Raw genomic sequence first — 21,658 nt, 5'->3', positions numbered from 1 at the left:
CCACATCTCCAACTAAATCTCCCTTAATCGAGACGGACGATACCTCAGCCATGCCTCTGGTCCATCTCTCTTCGTGACACACACTCCACACAGAGGCATTCTAATGGATCAAATGTAATGAGCTGACAGAGGCAATAATGCAGGTCAAATATATATAATTATCACAGGGTTTATTACAGACAGATGCCATGCCTCATCATCATCATCCACACCCTCCCGTCTCTCATTCATACCTTGCTCTGGTGAGGGGAGGAACGAGGCCTATGAACTACAGTACACAGTGAGAGGTTATTAGTCAAACGTGCTGTCAATCATTGAGTATTACTATGGATCGTCTAATGGAGTCAGGTGGGGAGAGAGAGAAAGAAGAGCTTTGAATGAGCTGCGATGGACAATGAGACAGCGATTGTCCGCATTCAATAACTCCCCTCCTCTTCTCCTTTCTCTACTTCTTCCCTCTATTCTCACCTCCTCCTTCTCCATCCATTTCTTGTCCATCACTTCCTTCAGTGTGGCCTGTCTCAATGCGAGGTAGCTCTGAGGTGTGCCCATGGGACAAACAGCAGATATCCAACAACAATCTCCGGAGTAACGAGGAGGCATGACCGACTCCTGCTGCCATAGCGTCACCTCCACAACCCTGTTCCCGGCGCCCCTGCAAACACCTTTGTCGCGAACACCTCACCCCTGTGCGGACACACGTCTTCCTCATTGATACGGAGTAATCCATGATAGGTAAGAGTGTTGTACCCCCACAATGAGCGCAACAGCAGCCCTTGCTAAAATGGGTTCCAGTAGTCTGATGTAAAATGAGCTGGGCTGCTTTGTCCTGGTTCTTTTTTCCTACATTGGAGCTGGGATGGGACAGTGGAGGGGGGAGGCGAGGCCTGCGCTGGCGGTTTGGTTGTTCTGTAAGGCTTCAGAGAATACCACTGGCTGAGACTTCAACAGAAACCATAAGGAGTCTGAAAGGGTTGGAGTCCAAACACCACAGAGCAAGGGAAGAAAGGAGGGAGAGAGAGAGGGAGGGAGGCCAGCGAGAAACCACCAAACTCATTCAGCGAGCTCAGCATTGCTCTCTGCCTTTCTTTATGAAAAAGTGCTGTTAAAGTTGGGAGAACCGTCATGCACACACGCTCTCTCTCACTCAGACAGATCAGGTCCTGACAGACCGAAGGGGTCAGGCTTACCGGAACAGTGCATATCCAGGTCAGTATTCTTGGCACAGGGAGAGGTTAACGTAGGGAGGGAAAGCTCCAATTCTGGAATGGGAGGACCCCCCCTCCAAAAATGGTCCCACAAGCACACACATACATTCACAGAGAAAGAAAGACAGACATAAAAAGGGCAGGGAGCCACAGAGAGGAGGAGAGAGGGAACCACTAACCAGACAGAGACAGAGAAAGAGAGAGAGGGCTGGCTTGTGAAGAGGAAGACCAGAGCACAGATGGTAATGCTTATGGGAAGTGTGTCAACCCAGGCTGTGTAGGGGGGAGGGTAGTTACTCTGTTGTTGGGTCACGGGACGGGGATGGTCAAACGAGGGGCCCAGGGTCATCACCCCTTTGACCTTGCCTCCCCGAGAGCCGTCGGCAGCGGACAAGGGGGTGTCGGAGTCAGGGTGGGTCATGTGTCACTGCTTTTAAGAGACGGCCAATCTGTCATCCCTGCATGTCTGGTAGGGTCAGTGGATGGCCTTGTCTTGTTTATGCACCAAGATACCATACCTGCTGTTTGTTAGCTTTACCAAGACATCTACATCCAGCCACAACAGCTGCACTTACAGTAAGCACTGGGTGTCGTCTGATGGAGTTTGCGTATGTGTATAAGTTAACACACAACACATAAATACGGTAACTATAAAATGTTGTTGCAACAAGCCTAGAGACAACTCTTGAAAACAAGTATAAAATTAGTAGGAACAGACACGGAATTCAAACAAAAATATGTTGTTCCCCGGGGTGGGAATACAAAGGGAGTAATTAGGAAACATGAAACTCATAAAGAGAAAAGTTTAAGACATATTTTGGTGGCAATTCAAGCACACATTCCATTAATTGTGCTTTGAAAAACAAAAGAAACCAACTAAAGCATGTCTGTGTCTTTGACATGTAAAAAGAAAGGGGAATGCCCACAAACTGTTAAGAATAGATGCTCCCTGAGTTTTAATGTAGCAGTATTCTGACCACAACAGGTTTTTGTCCGGCTTTCACAATGTGAGAACAGTGGGAATATTTATAGATGGGACAAGTGATTACAAAGTCAGTCCTTCCACAGTTTGTTTCTTGACAAGCAGATGTGAAGACTATGCGAGTTCACCAGGCAGCTTTTGGAGATGCCAGCCAGTGCACCAAATCGTGGCCTACTATGTGGAGCTGGAGAGAGTTGAGAGACTTATAAGATAATCACACTCTGGGCTGTGGGGAAGCTGTTTCAGATGAGAGTGTCATTCGGAGCAAGAGCCATATCTTCATGACAAACACAACTCCCTAAGAATTTTTTTAAATGGATGAGGGAATAAAGTAGACAGGAATATCAGCTAATGGTCAAAGCCCACTCTCCTTTAAGCTTCCAGTGGGCAACAGTTAGGAGGAGACATCATCCTCTCCAGAATGATACTACAAGACAAAAGTACTCCAGCTGTGCTATTGCAGTCCTTTCTTCTCTCTCTTCTTAAGGTAACTGTCCAACTTTTCCAGATTTCTATGAAATATGACCTATAATAATTAATTACAATGAGTGAAATAGTTTTCCTTCCTAAATGTTTTAATAAAGTTTGTTAAAAAGCAGCTTTTCTGTGTTGGATGTGGGTGTACGCCAACAACAGAACGGTGTGGTCATGAGTAGACCGCCGAACGGCCAGCTAATCCTCCTCTATGAGGAAATAGTGAGCATTTTTGAAACTGTCTGTTTGAGATACAAGCTTGGAGGTGGGGTTTTTCTAATGTTTTATTTTTTGTTTTGGCCACAAATATGGGTATAGGATGAGTTAACAACATTATTTGGGTATACAGTGCAATTGGAAAATATTCAGACCCCTTGACTTTTTCTCCCCACAATTACATTACAGCCTTATTCTAAAATGGATTAAATAAATGTTTCCCTCATCAATCTACACACAATACCCCATAATGACAAAGAAAAAAAGATATTTATTTTGTTTTGTTGCAAATGTATTAAAAAATGTAAACAGAAATACCTTATTTACATAAGTATTCAGACCCTTTGCTATGAGACTCGAATTGATCTCAGGTGCATCCTGTTTCCATTGGTCATCATTGAGATGTTTCTACAACTTGGAGTCCACCCTGTGGTAAATTCAATTGATTGGACATGATTTGGAAAGGCCCTGCCAAGCCGCACTGCTTCTTGACTCACTGCTCACTTAAACTGGAAGGCAGCCGCACAAACGTGTCGAGGGAAACACCGTACAACTGACGACCAAATTCAGCATGCATGCGCCCGGCCCGTCACAGGAGTCGCTAGAGCACAATGGGAGAAGGACATCCTAGCCGACCAAATCCTTCCCTAACCCGGACGACGCTGAGCCAATTGTGCGCCGCCTCATGGGTCTCATAGTCGCGGCTGGCTGCGACACAGCCCGGGATCGAACCTGCATCTGTAGTAACGCCTCTAGCATTGCGATGCAGTGCCTTAGACCGCTGCGTCATTCGCGAGGCTCCGAATGCACTGTAAGTTAACAGAATATTAACTTTTAAAAGTGAGATTTTCACTGGACAATTACTTTAAGATGTGGACGGTACGAATCCCTGAAAAGTGACAGCGGAGTTGATGAGCTGCTCTTGGGTATATAACATTTCTCAAACCGTCTGTCTGCTGGGACAAGCTGTCATTCGTTACATGAGAGAACACCGCAATATGGTTTACCGGGCGAAACTTCAAAGTGTTCAGAGCTCATATACTTCCATCATCCTTAGGCCAGAAAAAAAACTGTGAAATCTGTCATGAGAGCTACAGTAGTTGTCTGGGCAAGAGTAGCCACACTCCTCAAAAGCTAACAAAGAACTATGTGCTGTTTCAAGGTCTCTTGCTTGAGTTTAGCTGGAGTTCAACTCCTTCCTGGGGTTTAAGGAGAGGTTCTGTGAGGTAAACGTTGCCAGAAAACTGATTGCAGCTTGAAGACAACATTAGTCCTGTCATGTAAAAACACTACTCTTGGAGTGGGTGAGACAATTCTCCTCAGGATCCACTAAAAAGTGATACCTCCCCTCGCTTTTGAACCAACCAATGTGTTTACTGAGAGGACTGTGAAAAGGGTTACTTGTTGTCTAAGGAAGTGTCATTCTAGGATTAAAATCGTTCCTGAGGTTAGAACAGCATGGAGACGTCTTCCTGGTGGATTGGCACATGCCTCCATGCTCCACTCTAACCAACACATTTCAAGGTGACAAATCCGGTCTGTCATCTTTGCTCTCTCCTAGCTTCAAGGTCTGGCAACGACATGTGAGAAATCTGTTTAACACTCCCAAGATAACATATTTAGTGTCTATTCTCTGCAATAGCACTACCTCTTCATGGCTGAAGAGCTGAACAATCACAAAAAAGGAGATCTGAATGCCAGATGTTGCATTTCTATTTATAATGGTGAGATATTTAGAGACAGAGAATTGGGTTAAGAACCACTTTCTGGCATGCAACAACAATTTACATAAACCCGCCGAACAGCGAATACACTGGTGCAGGGCACAAAGAGTTGAACCAGTAAACACTGGGCCGCATCGCAGGCACTACTACAAAAACAACTGCTAACAATGCTATGTCCTTGTTCTCTCCTGGCTGCTCCTCATTGGATGGAGATGCTAACTCTACCCGCCAGCTGTCAAGCCCAGAGAGAACCTCCCCATTGCCCCAGAATGCCAAAGGACACACCTTCCATTAAAGCTTATGCTTACCATTCCCTTTGGTCTCCTCCTGGAGCGCTCAAAGGAAGCCAATGAGAGGAAAGGAGGAGTGTGTAGGTTAGCGGATGGGGGCAATACGAGGGGAATTAATAAAATGGTGTAAGTGCATCATGGGCGTAGAAAATCCCTCCAGGGACAGATGTGACATTTCTCAGCGGCAGCACTTTCCAGGAAGAGAAGGGGCTTTACAATACCCTCCTCTACAGGGGGCTGGGCTGTCACTATGATGGATTCATAAATCCTGCTAACGAGATTACAGAGTACGAAAATATGTCAGTGAGCGAGCGGTCTGCACAGCACGCACAGGCCGGCCGAGAAGCGGGTCACGTGTGCAATCGTACGTGTGCAGCACTCGTTTGTGTGTGAGAGTAGGATATTCCTTATTTGTGACTTCTATAGTCAAGACATAGTTGAGAGATGGATTAAAAAACCAGTGTCCCTGAATAAATATGTCAGCATAGGTACATGTAGCCCAGCACATACTTTGTCATATGTCGTGCATCTCTTCAATATAGCTGGAAGAGCGTGGGTTGAATCCATAATACACCCTAGGAGTAAGAGTCTTGTCTTGATCATTCATTAACAGGAGCTGGTGAGGTTGAATAGATTGCACAATTAGAACCTGCCATCTGCACTGGGCTACAGGATCAAATTAACCACGAGACATGCTGAATGCCAAACCCAATGTCTTGAATCCTAAGAAACAACACTATGACAAAAACAAAGCGCTTCATGAAAGCAGACGTGATGCTACTGTACCGCAAAAGCAACTCCACTTCTTTGATCTAGCATTGCTCATTCACAATGGCAGCTGAAAAAAAATGGCAGTGGTGGCCAGCGAATCTATCACAATCCCATCTACACACCTCCGCTGTCACACACTGACCCATCATCTCCGAGAGGCCTGGGATGTGAGCCGCGGTAACACATGCCCCACATTCCATTACTGAGCCATTAGAGGGCGAATTGTCACACGTGAGGTGGCTACGAGGTGAAGCCTCCTGCATTGGGTCATCCATCAGGCTAGTTGACTGAGGGTCACTGCCATATTGTGTACTGGACTGCACAACGCCATAATGGCCTCTGTAAATGCAGTATAAACTCGCTCACTAGCATACATGCTACAGTACGAGAGCAGCGCTAACAAGCGAGTAGTCACTAGCGCCTGCTCGGTGATAGATGGCAAGTGCAGACAATTAGTCCACTGCTATTGTTGCGGTTATTATCCAATTAGCTGGCATGCTTAGCCAGGTTGACTTACAAGAGCAATTTTCACCAGCATAAGACATTCAGCGGGAATAGCTCTGGTAGGTCATATTACAAAAACAATAATGATGACAGGTCATGTTGAACAGCCCCGGGCTGGTACAATGAGTCATCATTTATGGGGTATTGCAGGGCTATGTAAACAGAACACAACGATAACAATAAGAAACAGATGCTGTGACAATGACATAGACGCTCACTTAAATAGCAATAATGTTTACAGGAAACAAAGAGGAAGAAAACCTACTGACTTTTATGATTGGGCCTAAATAGCGCACTGTATGACTTCAATAGGACTTTAGAGGCCTGTTTCTATGGTTTTCTATCTCCAATAGGGTCGCTGGGAAAGCAAGAGTAAATAGTTTCAAGTTTAAATACCAGAATATCTACTGTACTGTGCATTTTACAGATTTAGTTTCTACAGTGAGAAGACCAATTGAAGACTACGAGACCCTTATGGATCAAAGCAATAAGGTGAAAATTAGGCAATACTCCAGAATATAAAATGATGAAAGATGAAATTGTGATAAGACCCCAGTTGGGTATGACCTCCACAGTGGCAAAATGACCAACACTAGTTAGGTTTCCATCCAATAGGCGACAGATTTTCATGCAAATATTATAAACTCTGCATAAAAACAATATGCGCATTTTCCCACCAGAGATGTTAACATGAAATTGACTTGTTGCAGATAAAAGGCTGTGCGTGATGACGTAGTGCACATACAAATAACTTGTGCAGTTAAATTCACATGTACCCAATAAAAAATACAAGTCAAATGGGGTTTTATTGCATTTTCAACATTACTGATGCGTTTCCTAAAATGTGTTATATAGCGAATGTTCCCACGTGCGCGCTAGCCAACAGCTTGCAGATACAGTGCGGGTATAGCCTACAGGATGAGATTATTATGGACCAAAGAGCTTGGTTATTTTTATTTGTCAAATAGCAGCCAAGCATCGATGATCATGTCACCAGAATATGACCCTCAATATTTATTGGAAAGAAGCATCAAGCTCATCATCTTGCACTTTCACCACCCTGTCAAGTTCATCATAATTTAACTCATCTGTTGCCTAATAAATTGCAGAGTCGTAGTGGGAGGACCACAACATATCATTTGAGAATCCAAGTTTACTTCGATATGATGGTTATTATATAAAAATCTGGACATGAAAATGTGTTTCATCCTCCATTTCTCGCGTAATTAACTTTAGACATAAAAAGATCCCAGTTTGTCTAGCGTATTTTGTTTTGCCGACATTTGGAAAGTTTACCGACAAATTTCTTTTCACACATGTACTTAACTTGCATAAAAAAGGTTGGATGTAAGGCCGTCATTGAAAATAAGAATTTGTTCTTAACTGACTTGGAAAAGGAAAAATAAAAACGGTCTGCATGTTGTTCTGTAGAGCACATTTCTTTCTTCGGGAAAGTCTTCTTTACATTTGGACATCTGGTCAGTCCATTGCTGCCAGTAGTATGTGTCACTGTTGATACATCTGAGATGTAGTGATGGAGATGGTGTAGCGTGATTAGTCTCCCCAACGAGGACTGACTGTTCCTTTACGTGTGTGAAAGAGTGATAGCTGCCCCACTGACTTCCTTCCTCCGCGTGGGTTCTTCTTATGTAAGCGGTTTCCTTGACGACCGAGAGGTGCCTCAGAGTGTGTCCTGAGTTGCCATGACCGCCCACACCGGTTCTGATTGGCTTCGGCTTGGCTATAGGATTTCCCAGGGGAATACACCTGTGGGTTGAGGTGGTGGCTTCTCCGAATGTCTACTGGGTACAGTACATTATCTTGCAAAGGCCCAGACACAAGTTTGATTTCTTTAAAACACACAAGTACACACAGTCAGAGAAATATACATAAGACATGCAACAAACTAACATGCAATTATAACATATTCAAATAAAAATCACGGCATCTCCTCACACACTGCCCTCCAGAGTAAGAGAGAGATAGAACGAGAAGAGAAAAGCAGACTTATTGGAAGGGTTCTCACCATTTAACTAAATCCTTCCCTCAGTAAAGCTTGAGAAAATAAAACCCACATTTCTTCCGTTCTGCATGAATTGTTGACAAACAACCCCGGGAGAGGAGGATAATCAACTTTCTATTCAAACCAATCCTCAGCTCTGAGCAGAGTCTTTCCTCTGCTCTCAAACTGAAGCCTAATTCTGTGTCCCTTCACAGATGACGTGTGACGTGGACACAGAGGGGGTGAATGAGAGAGCGGGAGAGAGAGATAGCGAAGTACAGCATGTTTAATGGCAATCACCTGACAGGGGAGGCGAGGGAGGAAGTGAGGCAGTAGCATCCCTCCAATCACGTCATACCCCCCAGGCTCCCCAGCCGGTGATGGAGGGAAAGGTGGGGGTAGAAAGGAACTCGTCCTCTAAACATTCCTTTATTTCCAGAGCCTGCTGTCATTAGTGTGGTGGTTAGTGTGGTGGTGGTTAAAGAGTGTGTGTTTGTACAGGGCATGGATAAATGAGGGAGAGACAATCAACAAGTATACAGAGCCTTCTGAAAGTATTTATTCCACGTTGTGTTACAGCTCGAATTCAAAATGGATTAAATCGTTTTTCCCCCCTCACCCATCTACACACAATACCCCATAATGACGAAGTGAAAACATGTTTATACATTTTTGCAAATGTATTGAAAATTAAATACAGAAATCGAATTTACATAAGTATATACACCCCAGTCAAAACACCTTGGCGGTGATTACAGCTGCGACTCTGAGTAAGTCTCTAGGAGCTTTGCACACCTGGATTGTATAATATTTGCACTCAATAGGCCACTCAGGAACAGTCAATGTCATCTTGGTAAGCAACTCCAGTGTTTATTTGGCCTTGGTGGTTTAGGTTATAGTCCTGCTGAAAATGTGAATTTGTCTCCCACTCTGTTGGAAAGCAGACTGAGACAGGTTTTCCTCTAGGATTATGCCTATGCTTAGTTCTATTCTGTTTATTTTTATCATAAAAAACTCCCAAGTCCTTGCCGATGACAAGCATGCCCATAACATGATGCAGCCTAGTTAAATAAAGGTAAAATAAAAAAAATGTGTTTGCACCAAACAAAGTTTTGTATTCAGAACATAAAGTTAATTTCTTTTCCACATTTTTTTGCAGTTTTACTTTAGTGCCTTATAACTTATTTAGACTTGCCATAACAAAGGGGTTAAATACTTAGATTCAAGACATTTAAGTTTGACATTGTTGATTAATTTTTAAAAACATTTCTAAAAACATCATTCCACTTTGACATTATTGGGTATTGTGTGTAGGCCAGTGACAGTCTCAACGTAATACATGTTTTATTCAAGCTGTAACACAACAACATGTGGAAAAAGGGGTATGAATACTTTGACGGAACTGGATGTCTAAATCCAGCAAAATAAGTGTGCGTTGAACTTCTGTTGTCACAGTAACAATGTGGGAGGCAGAAGAGTAAAGGACAACAATTAGAGAGTAAACAATGCTGAAAGCTATAGCCAATGGCAGGCACAAGAAGGAAGGTGGGAAGAGAGAGCCGGGCAAAGATAGTTAACTAGAGAGGCTAATGTGGTTACCAGGGGAACATGACACCCCTCTTTTCTCAGTCTCTCTCGTCATTCACTTTCCTCAAGCACATAATCAGTCTCATAGCAATAGGTTATCTTTAGGGATTATTCCTAATAGAGCACCACTGAGTCGAGAACATTCAAGGCAAAATCCCAATACCATTTTTCCTTAGGTGGATGGCAACAGGAAAATGGGGACAACAGCATAGTTACATGCGGAGGCTCGCCCCACCTAAATTAGACTAAGGGGAAACACTGCCGCGCTCTGGGCATCCAGGCCTGTGTTGGGTGTGGTCTGGCAGCTTCCAGGGGAGTAGAATGGCTAGGCTACACCATAGTGACTGACTGCCACCAACAGCGAGAGCACTCAAGCGGTCTGCGCCGCATGCCTATTGACTGGCTGCCAGGCTCATAATTGAAATCTCCAGCCCTTATTCCGTTCAGACACTGTTGGATTAGCTAACCCGGCCGCTCCACTAATGGTGTCCGGGAGAGTAGTTCTCCCTGTCTCCTCATCTCTCTCCACCCACTATCTCTGTACCTCACACTCGCTACATGTCTTTCTTTGTGCTCGCATTTCTCTCTTGAGCTCTTTTAGATACATCCATCGTTCTTCTCTAGCTTGAAGTAATCAAACATGAAGTAGAAATGAGATTCAGCTTGGTTTTCACTGATTCCAGTCATGTCAGGTGAGTGGTTATAAGATAATTCATGGAAGGGAGGTAAGAATAATCTTTTTTTTATAGTCAAAACAATGCTGTTTTATCTCGGTTCTTTCTCCTCTATCTGTGTGCATCTCTGTGTCAAAACAGAACCACAGACAAAGCCTTTAATTCAATCAATGGGGTCAACTTCAGGGGCTAAGAAGTCAAAAGCCAATATTCAGTCCCTGGCAGGAGGCATCTTTCCCATTGATTGCCATCATTAGCGTGTCTGAGCACGCCATATAGCCAACCCTTTTTGTTTCCAAGGTGAAAAATGCGGGAATAATGCCTCGAAAACATTTCAGTGTGAGACGGATAGGAAATCCAATTGGCTATCAGGATCCATCCATCTCAGCTGCCTGCTGGTGTCCAGTGAGAGCTGCTCCACTTAAAACCTAAATCAGTAATCACTGTTTAATTCCCTCCCTAACAGGCCTGACCCAGGACAAAGACATTAAGAGATGATATTATCTTAAGTCCACCAGAGCATATTGGACACGCATGAGAGAATAAAGCTAGATTAGATATGGACGCATGGGAGGTAGTTTGAGATAATACGCTTTGAGAGTTTTATGTTTGTCAAACACAGAAAGCCGTAGACAGATAAACAGACCTTGAAAACAAGGCAAAATGAAACCCCTAACAAAGGCTAGGGCACATAGGATCATTGTCCTCAGTTTAGCCTAACAAGACCATTTCAAAACATTCCAAACGTCAACAATCCCTATAGATACAGGATAGTATATGTACAACAAAACGACTTGAACAAATAAATACCAGATGAAATGAACGATATCTGTGACTGAGCTATCAGGTCACATACTGTATGTTTATTAAACAATCAAATATCCATTAGTCGGCAGAGAAGGCCTTCCAAGCCATAACTATCCTAAAACAGTTCATATCAGTTATGATTCAGGCAGCAACCATTTCACACACACACTCACACTAGCAGACGAGTGGGAAAAGGCTACAAGCAACACACAATATCACACAATTTATTTTTTTATTTAACTAGACAAATCAGTTAAGAACAAATTCTTATTTACAATAACGGTTTACCCCCGGCCAAACCCTAACCCGGACGACGCTGGGTCAATTGTGCACCGCCCAATGGGACTCCCAATCACGGCCGGTTGTGATACAGTCTGGAATCGAACCAGGGTCTGTAGTTACACCTCTAGCACTGAGATGCAGTGCCTTAGACTGCTGCGCCACTCGGGAGCCCCCATGACGTTTACAAAACATAATTGAAAACAAGTCATTGTAAAGAGGGAGAGTGTTTATGGGGGAAAGCCCAACAGAAACAACAGTTTGGAGTGGAACAATGAGTCTTGATAAGGGGTCAGGAAAAAATTCAGATGTTGGGTGCCTGCCAATACCAGGTGGATTCAGAGGAAGCGGAACATGGGGAGAGAAAGATAGAGAGCTAGAGAGAGAGAATGTTGAAATTAAAGACATATATCCTGTATATTAATATTCAAATATGTGTCCTGCTCCACTTCCTCCAAATACACGTCACACCCTTCTGTAACACTCTCGCACATTTGTTTGTGACCTCTATGAGCATGGTGAAAACCCTGACCAATCACTTCATAAGGTGGACAATTAAGAGTGCTTGCAACATTCCCACCACATAATGATCCACTGGCTGTCTCGCCCTCTCTGAGGATGGATGGAAGAGGGAAAAGGGAGAGTGATAAAGAAAAAAGAGAAAACCCAGACTAGTACACCCTGGTGGCCTGAACAGAGAACTACACTGTGAGCTCCATCATATCTTGGTGGAGAAGCTGTATTGAAAATAACTATCCAATTAGAGCCTTTCATCTTCACAAGCCTGTTGTGGTCCTCGCCTTATTTGATGGCCAGCTTGTGAAATGGTGGCCTGTTGCCATCTATGGGGCAGATTTCAGAGATACGCCTTGTTATGTTATCTGGGCTAGACAGTGTCGAGGAGCGATGTCACAGTCGGCTTACCAGCCTCTTTAACAGCCACAGCTTCCCGCCGAGATGTAACATTATGCGTTTCCCACAATGCACCCTGAACTAACCGGGGGTGGGGTAAGTGATTTAGGGTTATGGGGGCTAAAAGGGAGATGTGCCTACTCCACCCTCATTACGGTGAACGCTTATTTGTGAGAAGGATGGAGGATTTGACATGGATAACTTTTGGGCTTCTTGAAAGCCTCTTAACTATGGCATTGCAGGGAGATGAATAATACTGAGGAAAACAAGAACTAACAAGAACTTCTCATGGAAATCCCTCACTTGAAATACCTGCACATGAAAAACCAACACATTGCTATAATAATAATAATAATAATAATGATAATTATAATAGGTACTTTTATAGTGCTTTTCAAGGACCCAATATGCCAGTCTCTTTGTCACACACTTTCCCACCTTTCAGTCATATTACGATGCACCCTGCATAGACAAATACTCTCACGTCACACATTCACATGACATGCCATCAAAAACATGCCATTCCAATCTCTCTCTCTCTCTCGCACACACACACTTCCATTTTCTCATGCACTCCTATCTCTCGTCTACCTCGGAATTACACACAGCTGCTCCCCTATCGCAAACACCCTGGCATTAACCATCCTGGTGGGTGGGGGGTATGAGTTTACCCCAGTGGAATGGTGAAGCAGTGGGGTGCTCAGCGAGGGGGTGACAGGTCCTCGTTCACCCATTGGGCCTTATCTCAGGACCATAATGAGGAGTCAGCAGGGAGGTAAAACCAGCCTTATGAGGACAGGCGTCGTACTGTATTGTGGGGACAATTCTCAGATAATATGAAAGTGTTGTGATATAAGCAGAGCAGCCCTCTGTGAATCTAATTGGTTCATCTTCAAAGGGGCCGGGAGCCACAGTGAGCTACTTGAATAGGATGAACTGGCCAGAAATGTAATTCAGTTCATTGTGACATGTCTGACTCCTGAGACCCTGAAAACAGTTCAAATGGAGTTAGAATCAAGTGGGAGATGTCGTCAGCGTTAAGCAACAATCTTTTCACCTTCAATACCAAATCTACATGCAGCAGGCACAAAACAAGGCTCCCTGATACTTCTCGCTTTGTCCACGCAGTAGTACTGAACTAAGGACAGCAGGAAGTTTGTTTATGCCAAACCTCCCCTAGTGAGTCTACAGACCAAAACTGAACTAGGACCAGTGGTTGAGTAACTACCTGGGAGCCTTTTGGTGGGCTGCATTCTCATGTTGAGGGCCTGGTGGGAGAGTAGGGGGGAGGAGGGCAGCGAGCGTGACACACCCTCCATGATACGGATGTGCTGCATGCCCTCGGTCACCGGGAGAGGAGGCCCCCCGTAGTCGCCCTCAAATAGCCCGTCACCCTCTGTGGAGCTGCCGCCTAGGAAGGAGAGACAGAGAGGTGTCATATAGTCATTTATACTACATTCCCACACACCGACAGAATTTGTCATTTGAAATCAACTACTGTTCACAAGAGACCTAAAACCAACACACTGACATATTACATTATTACCACTCACAATATAGTGCAGACACACAGACACACACATCGCTCGCTGACACATTTCATTAACAGCACACTCAGTATCATCTCCGACCGTGTCAACACCTCCAGTTTTAGACACGGTTGAGGCTGCAGTTTCACCGTACAAGCTGGTAAACCTCTGCAACTGTCATCCTAGTGTTAAAGGATGGGTCCATTTTGTTTCTCTCTCAGACAAGCACCTGCCTGTTGTCTGGTAGTGAAACAGCAGGCTAATTAGGATAGGGTAGGATAGCACAGCCACTAGGGATGCTGGAATGTCAGAAAATGTGGAATGAAAATGTCAGCTGGAACATTCAATAGCTCTGACTGTGCCAGATATCCAAATATAGGAGAAACTGATGATCAATAACAATGTATCCAATTGATCAAGAATAAAGGCAAAGACAATGTGGCATTACTCTATCCTCCCTCTCCTTTCTACAGCACACTAAACGTTTCCCCTGGCAAGAGCAGGTAGCCTAGTGGAAAGGTCGCTGGTTCGAATCCCCGAGCCGGCAAGGTGGAAAAATCTGCTGTTCTGCCCTTGTGCAAGACAGTTAACCCCCCAACAACAAATAGTCCTCGGGCACCGATGACGTGGACGTGGATTAAGGCAGCTCCCCCCGCACCACTCTGATTAAAAGGGGTTGGGTTAAATGCGGAGCACACATTTCGGTTGAATGCATTCAGATGCGCAACTGACTAGGTATTCCCCTTTCCCTAACGTACTCACAGTACTCTTCAGTCAAGAAGCACCTGAGTGCCACCATGTCAGGTGACAGGCACCTCAGACAGGGACACTGGCTGATGACACCAGCATCAGTGTGTCACTGGCAACCCATGTAACACAGCACAAGGCCACTCTAATGAACATGTATTAGTAGACAGGGAGAGGGGAAGGTGGGTAGCAAGGTGAAAACAGGTTGTCACAGACAATTCTACACACAGAGGAACCGCAGTTTGATTGGAATACACAGTACAGACACACACGCCCCGCTTGGATTATGTTTTAGCAATTTGCTTCTGTTGATGTTTTAATTGTGTGTGATGTGACTAAGTGTGTGTTCACCCGTGTGTCTGTGTTCGACTGTGCTAGATGTCTTTTCAGACTTTGTATGAGTCATCCTGCATACAGCATCAACAACCTGCCACTCCCTTCCCAGCAGCCTTAATGCCTTTCACCTTCTCAATCTATGGCTGGATCTGTGCCTATTGGCCAACTCTAATCCAACTGCTTCTACATCACTAGGAGGAGTGGGTATGGTGAGGGGGGCTGAGAGAAAGGGGGTAGGGGTGGTGTTAAGGGGGTGAAATGCCTTTCTGGGTATTTCAATTCACAGCCAATTAAACTGATAATGTTATTACTGTGCTGCTGTAACGAGATATTACAGCAGTATATTTAAGCACAACAGGCCTCCCGTTACGTGTCCCCACCTAGCCCTCTGGCCCCTCAGAGACAGCATATCAGTCCCTGTGCCTGAGGCCTGAGGCAGAGGAGGGGGAATAAGATAGGGATAATGCCGCTGCGCCCTTCAATGTCATGAAAGGTAATCTGCCAGCCAGGGGAATTTGCAGTGCTGCGAAAGTGTAATAAAGAGCATAGCTTTAACCTTATGGGAGCCAAGTGTATCTTACCGGTATGTAACAGCAATGACTGTCTCTCTAGAGTGATGGAGTTAAAGGTATGGAGACATCACACAGATATGGGCGATGACTGTATGTACACTACACCATGCTGAATGTCCATGATGACAGCACTACATAACCACCAGATGAATTGATACAATAGACCACACCATCACAGAGATACAACGATGAGCTCCACAAGTTGTTTTCTTTGAGATCATACTGTAGATTATGAGCAGAGTGAGCCATGTGTCTCAAATGCACAGTGAACAGGGGAGGGTTACGACCCTGACAGAGAGCGAGAGAGAGAGAAAGAAAGAAAAAGAGGGAGAGAGCGAGAACTGTCTTATTGTTTGAGCTCCGGTTGCACTCCTCCGGTTATGAAACAGTAGATGGAAAGGAAAGGAGGAGTGGAAGAGCGGAGGAGAGGAGAGGGAGTTGTGGCCATCATGTTCTGGTATTTAAGGCTGCTACTACTATAGATCTCTTCAGTACATCTGCATGGGAAGGTAAAGTAAAAGGGACCACATGCACACACACACGTGCATCAGATGGCGTCAGACAGGAAGCTGGCCTGTTGTGTTGAACTCGTCTACTGAACGGCTCGGCCTCCAAACAACAGATGGACCGAGCGGACGGATGGCCAGTTACACAAGAGGGAGGGAGGGTCATGTGGTGTGTGTGTGTGTGTGTGTCTCTGTGTGAGAGTGAGTGACTGAAGTGAGAGAGACATAGAAAGAGATGGGGGGAGATGGAGACCACCATTTTCACCATATGCCCATGTCCGCAATTAATATAATCACTCTCTAACTTTACTGCGGAGGTAAAATGTCACACCCTTTGGCTCCACATGGAAATGCCTTCTGGAGCATCTCTCACAATGTGGAAGAAGAGCCTTAACCACCCGAATGGATGAATGCAGAGACATGATAGGAAATGCACCCCGTCACTAAATGACTTCAGAGTCCCAGGCAGGCAGCTCTAAGCCTGGGAGAGCGAGGAGGGAGCAGACTAATCACCAGTGAGAATTGCCACGAGGGAAGGAGGTAAAAAGTGTCACCGGAGCGGAACCGCAACCGACTTTGTGAAGGAATTCATACGTTGCTTTGATCAAAAACCCACCACACAAACGGCAAAGGATGTCAGGGGAAATCGGATTTGCGGTATGACAGAGTGTTAAAACACTAGCTGTGACTGAGGTGTTTTCTGTCCCCTCAGCGAGATCAAAGGGACTCTAGAGTGGTGTGGCAGGAGAGCTTTCCCCCTAACAAATGGTCCAGGATCAGCTATATTATAATGTATATAATATAATAATAATAATAATAATAATATAATAATGGTTAGGGGTAAGATTTGAGGTTGTTTTATCTGATCCTAACTAGATAAGTGATTATGGGGAAACATTTATTTTGAGTGAATTTTATAAAGGTGACAGTGGAAAGGACATTCAGTCACCCTGACAAAATACATACTGTACTGAACAGTGGTCACAGTTCGGAAGCAGTCAAAAAAACGAGGCAAAGGACAGCAAAGAGTGAGCAGTTGAAAGCAGGGGAAAGGAGGCTAGTTTGTGAGTGTTTGTTCATGCATTTGATCATTTGGTTGCCTGTTTGTGCTGTGTAGCCTAAGCATTGCCACACATTTCCTCTTTTAGTATTGGTTTTGTCAGATGAATGTATGTATTAGAATTAGGCCTAGCTGACCTCTGTGTAATAGCATGAGGAGGACTACCAAGGCCCATAATGCACTGTTTTCCACACACACACTTCGGTGAAATGTAAGGACATTTTGGCGTCATATTATTTTCCCTAACCTAACCCTAACATGAATCTCAAAACCACTAACCCTAAACCTAAGCCCAAAACCTAACCTGTAAGCTTAGCATAGCATTTGAACAAATTCAGGACCTGACTTTTCAAGACATTAAGGTGAAGTGTTAGGACATTGCGGTCCTGAAAATGTAGGAAAACATGTGCGCACACACACAATACCCTGAAAACAATGACTCCACAGGATGGGGGAGTAAGTTAGTGATAGAGAGCGGCAGAGATCTCAATTTATGTACAGTGTGTAAAGCGACTGCTCACCTAATGAAAAAATCACTCCACTAAATCTGAGTACCGATCTGCCTAGTGTCCTTGAGTCTGAAATGGAGCGCAGGACAGGGGTTACAGCATCATCCCACACCATTCTCTCCCTCTCTCTTTATCTTCCTCCCTCTCTTTGCTCTATTACCATAGCAGGAGGAGAGCAGTATTGTGAGGCAGAGGACAGGGAAAGAGAACAAGGGAAAAAGTAAAGATGAAGAAAATAAAGAAATGTTGATCCTATAATTTTTGTTAACCTAAACCTCACAGTTTAACAAATATGTCCCTGTCGTCTATGGACAAGTTAAATAGATTATCTAGGCTAATTACCTCTACAATATGGGTTGACTGGAAAGGTTCCATACAAATTTCTCCTGTAGGCTTGATTATATCAGGTCCAGCATGTTGAAAAGCAATTGTTCTAGTACATTACCTACCCCCCACGCAAAACCCAGCAGCTTGGGTACTAAGCCCAAAGCATGGCCTAAATCTGCTCTGTGTGGCACTGCCCAAAGTCCTATTTCATGGGAACAGCCTCCCCAACACCAGCTGGGATGATTTGGGGGGGGGGGGGGGGGGGCTATCATGCTAACATCATAGTATAACACCATGGCATGGTAATGATAGCATGCTAACACCATAGCCAACAGTAGGACCACAGAGAGCTATTGGCAGAAAGTGGAGCGCCATACAGTGCTCTGGCATTAAGCCATGTACATGACGCAGCTCTCCATAGTCACACACACACACAGCGTAGAGGGGGCGGTTACGACAGCTGCTTGTGTCATGGGAACACATGTTCCATCCTGTGTTGTCATGTAGCCTTCCCTAAAGGCTGTTGCCTATAACCAACCGACGTGCCTGGGAGCACTACCCTATGGCAGCCTTTCCCACATGGTGTGTCCCAACCAATTACACTGGGTTGCAAGCTTAAGACTGGGCTGTGGCAGAAATAATTGTTTGGTAACACCATTTTTCAGCTGGCACCTAGTAGTTTATTTACACACGTATAGTGGGGTATCAATGGTTACTTTCTGGCACTTCGAATAATTCAACATGCCCGGTGCCTCTTCACATCATTTAGGCTAGCTTAATATTCAGAGACATTCTCTAGTTCTCTCCACTGTGTCTGGTGAGACACACCACATGGATCAATAAGAGAGCAGCTCTGACATCCACGAAGCAGACACTTTACACTGACGGGGTGTTCACTCACATCACTTAATTAGGCAATAAAGGGGCTCTGGGCCCTGTGGAAGCCTTATGTATGACGTATTTACAAGACGGATGGGATTCAATAACTGTAAATGTGATACTAGTAAACTGCAGGTAGTCTCTATTTGAAATAGGTGAACCCAACATTTGCATGAATTCCTCTAAGAATATGCACATTAGGAGTGAACCTATACTTATTTGAAAAGGGCCAGAGACCCCCGATGAAGACAAATGTCTGCTCTGACCTTGGTCTACTCTGAGCTGAAGGTGACCAGCTGTGTTCCTCCAGTTCCAAATCAATCCAATACTTTTTCACATGCTTCGTAAACAACAGGTGTAGACTAACAGTGAAATGCTTACTTACGGGTCCTTTTCCAACAATGCAGAGTTGAAGATTAAAACATTTAGGAGGAATAAATACACATTGACTAACAAACAATAAAAAGGAGTAAAAGTAACATGGCTATATACAGGGAGAACCAGTACTGAGTTGATATGCAGGGGTACGAGGTAATTGATGTAGCTATGTACTGTGCATATAGGTGGTGGTAAAGTGACGAGGCAACAGGATAGATAAAACAGTAGCAGCAGCGTATGTGGTGAGTGTGAAAGCGCGTGCGGCGTCAGCATGCATGTGTGCGCGTGTTGTGTGTGTGTGGGCAAACAGTATGTAGTGTGTTGTGGTGTGTATGTGTGTGTTGGGGTGTTAGTGTAAGTACTGTATGTGTGAGTGCGTGTCCATAGAGTCAGTGCAAGAGAGTTTGTGCCAAAAAGGGCCAATACAGGTAGTCATTTGATTAGCTATTTAGCGGTCTTGTTTGCAGTCCCTCTGAGTGGGACACAGAGACAACAGACCAGACTTCACCAATAGGGCCGGGAATGTTTCCTAGCCCAGGGTTAGCTACACCATCTTTAATCATTGTATTAGAGGTACCGTACTATAACCTTACTTGCCAGGCTTATTTTGTTACTACAAATTATTTTTCTCCACATAGAATTATACATGGGGGAAATAAGACCTGAGGTACCATACCTAAACATACAATTCCAATCCTCTGCTGTTTTCTCTTTGCTGTGGGGAATATTGGCCTGCTTGTTTGGAGCATGTGAGGAGCTAAATGTGCCACATGGTTCCAGATGTTAAAGCCTTGTACAGCCTAGCAAACATTATAAACATGCACTTCCAGTTGTAACGTGTGACGTGCTAAGGGATGCTAGTTAAGGTGTGTGTGCGTGTGTGTGTGTGTGTGTGTGTGTGTGTCTCTGGCCTGGAGAAAGAAGCAATGCTTGGGCGTAGTCTTGCGTTGTTGAATAATTCAGCTTTCTGGCTGGTCAAGGGGAGGGCTGTGTGTGAGCGAGAGCATGAGGGAGTGGGTTAGCCAGCGAGAGGAGGAGAAAATAGAGGAGAGGAGACAAGACAAAACCCCGGGCTGTGAGCCACCACTCCTCCACTCCTGTTTTCTATCGGTTCTGTTTTGTTCCTCCTCTCTGTCCGTCTGTCTCTCATCAAGTGCGCCACTGGGCTCTCTCTCACTCTCCAAACAAAGCATGCTAAAGTTCATCTAGTGGCGTCTGCTACAAGCTAGGCTTTGCTAGCAGAGCACTGTTTATCCCACTTCAATGAAAACGACAAGGTTATAATAGGGCTCAGAGGTTTTCCCAACGACCTGACCTGTTCCTAAAAATACACTGAGAGGGAAGTAACCAGACATTCAGTTTAAATCGAAGGCATCTGTTAGCAGCAGGCTAAAGCTAATGGCAGTGGTGTAGACGATGGCATCAGGCAGTGTCATAATATGGTTTCCTCAATGGACACTACAACATGTTGATGAGAAACAATGTGAGAACATCAAAGCAAAGTTGTGACAACATTATCAACCAGATGATAAGATAAGGGACATGGACACAGTATCAGAGTGTAACAGAAGATAACTCCTCACAAAACCCAGACATAATATACTCTCTGCTAGTTCTAAATGATGGCCCATTTAATACAGAGACATTGCCACAGTAGGCAAGGTAACCAATCCAGCCCTCCTCTTACTCATTGCACATCCAGTAAATCACCAGCAGAATCAATTTTCATATTCACTCTGTTGGTAATGCTTACATATTGGATCCTAACTCTAAAAGTAGGAGAGATCCCACTCTGGAACTTTGAAAGCCCGTAGAATATATTATGTTCAACAATATATAGCAATCAAATGTTGAAATCAAAATACTACTCATATTACAGAGCAAGCGGTAACACCTCATATGAATCCTACAGACGAAGAACCATATATGTCACAATTTTTCAATTTTAAGATAATCAGTTATTTTTATATTATTAATTGTGTGTACCACATGAGGTGTTTTATGGTTGACAAATAATTCACCATACCCATATCTTCCAATAATTGATATTTTTTTGTTATTTCAAAAAAATACTTTTTTTATTGTCGTTTAAATATTTAGAATGTGGAAGAACAGTATATCTCCAGTGATGATTTCAGTTTGTGGAAGAACAGTATATCTCCAGTGATGATCTCAGTTTGTGGAAGAACAGTATATCTCCAGTGATGATTTCAGTTTGTGGAAGAACAGTATATCTCCAGTGATGATTTCAGTTTGTGGAAGAACAGTATATCTCCAGTGATGATCTCAGTTTGTGGAAGAACAGTATATCTCCAGTGATGATCTCAGTTTGTGGAAGAACAGTATATCTCCAGTGATGATTTCAGTTTGTGGAAGAACAGTATA

The 21,658-nt window shown here is 44.2% G+C and overlaps 1 protein-coding gene across 4 annotated transcripts in view; it reads right to left on the bottom strand.

Annotated features, from left to right (window-relative positions):
- LOC110538388 (protein TANC2) overlaps positions 1-21,658 on the bottom strand; it is a 142,959-nt gene that overhangs the window by 29,556 nt on the left and 91,745 nt on the right. For all 4 annotated transcript variants that reach the window (XM_036938417.1, XM_036938418.1, XM_036938419.1 and 1 more), the window contains exon 4: positions 13,659-13,841. In XM_036938417.1, coding sequence (XP_036794312.1) covers positions 13,659-13,841 — 183 coding nt within the window. The remainder of the gene's footprint in view (positions 1-13,658; positions 13,842-21,658) is intronic.

The sequence above is a fragment of the Oncorhynchus mykiss genome, chromosome 12 (assembly GCF_013265735.2).
Source record: "Oncorhynchus mykiss isolate Arlee chromosome 12, USDA_OmykA_1.1, whole genome shotgun sequence".
Classification (NCBI taxonomy): Eukaryota; Metazoa; Chordata; class Actinopteri; order Salmoniformes; family Salmonidae; genus Oncorhynchus; species Oncorhynchus mykiss.
The sequence above is the reverse complement of the archived record's forward strand: the minus strand, read 5'-3'. Positions and strand labels throughout refer to the sequence as shown.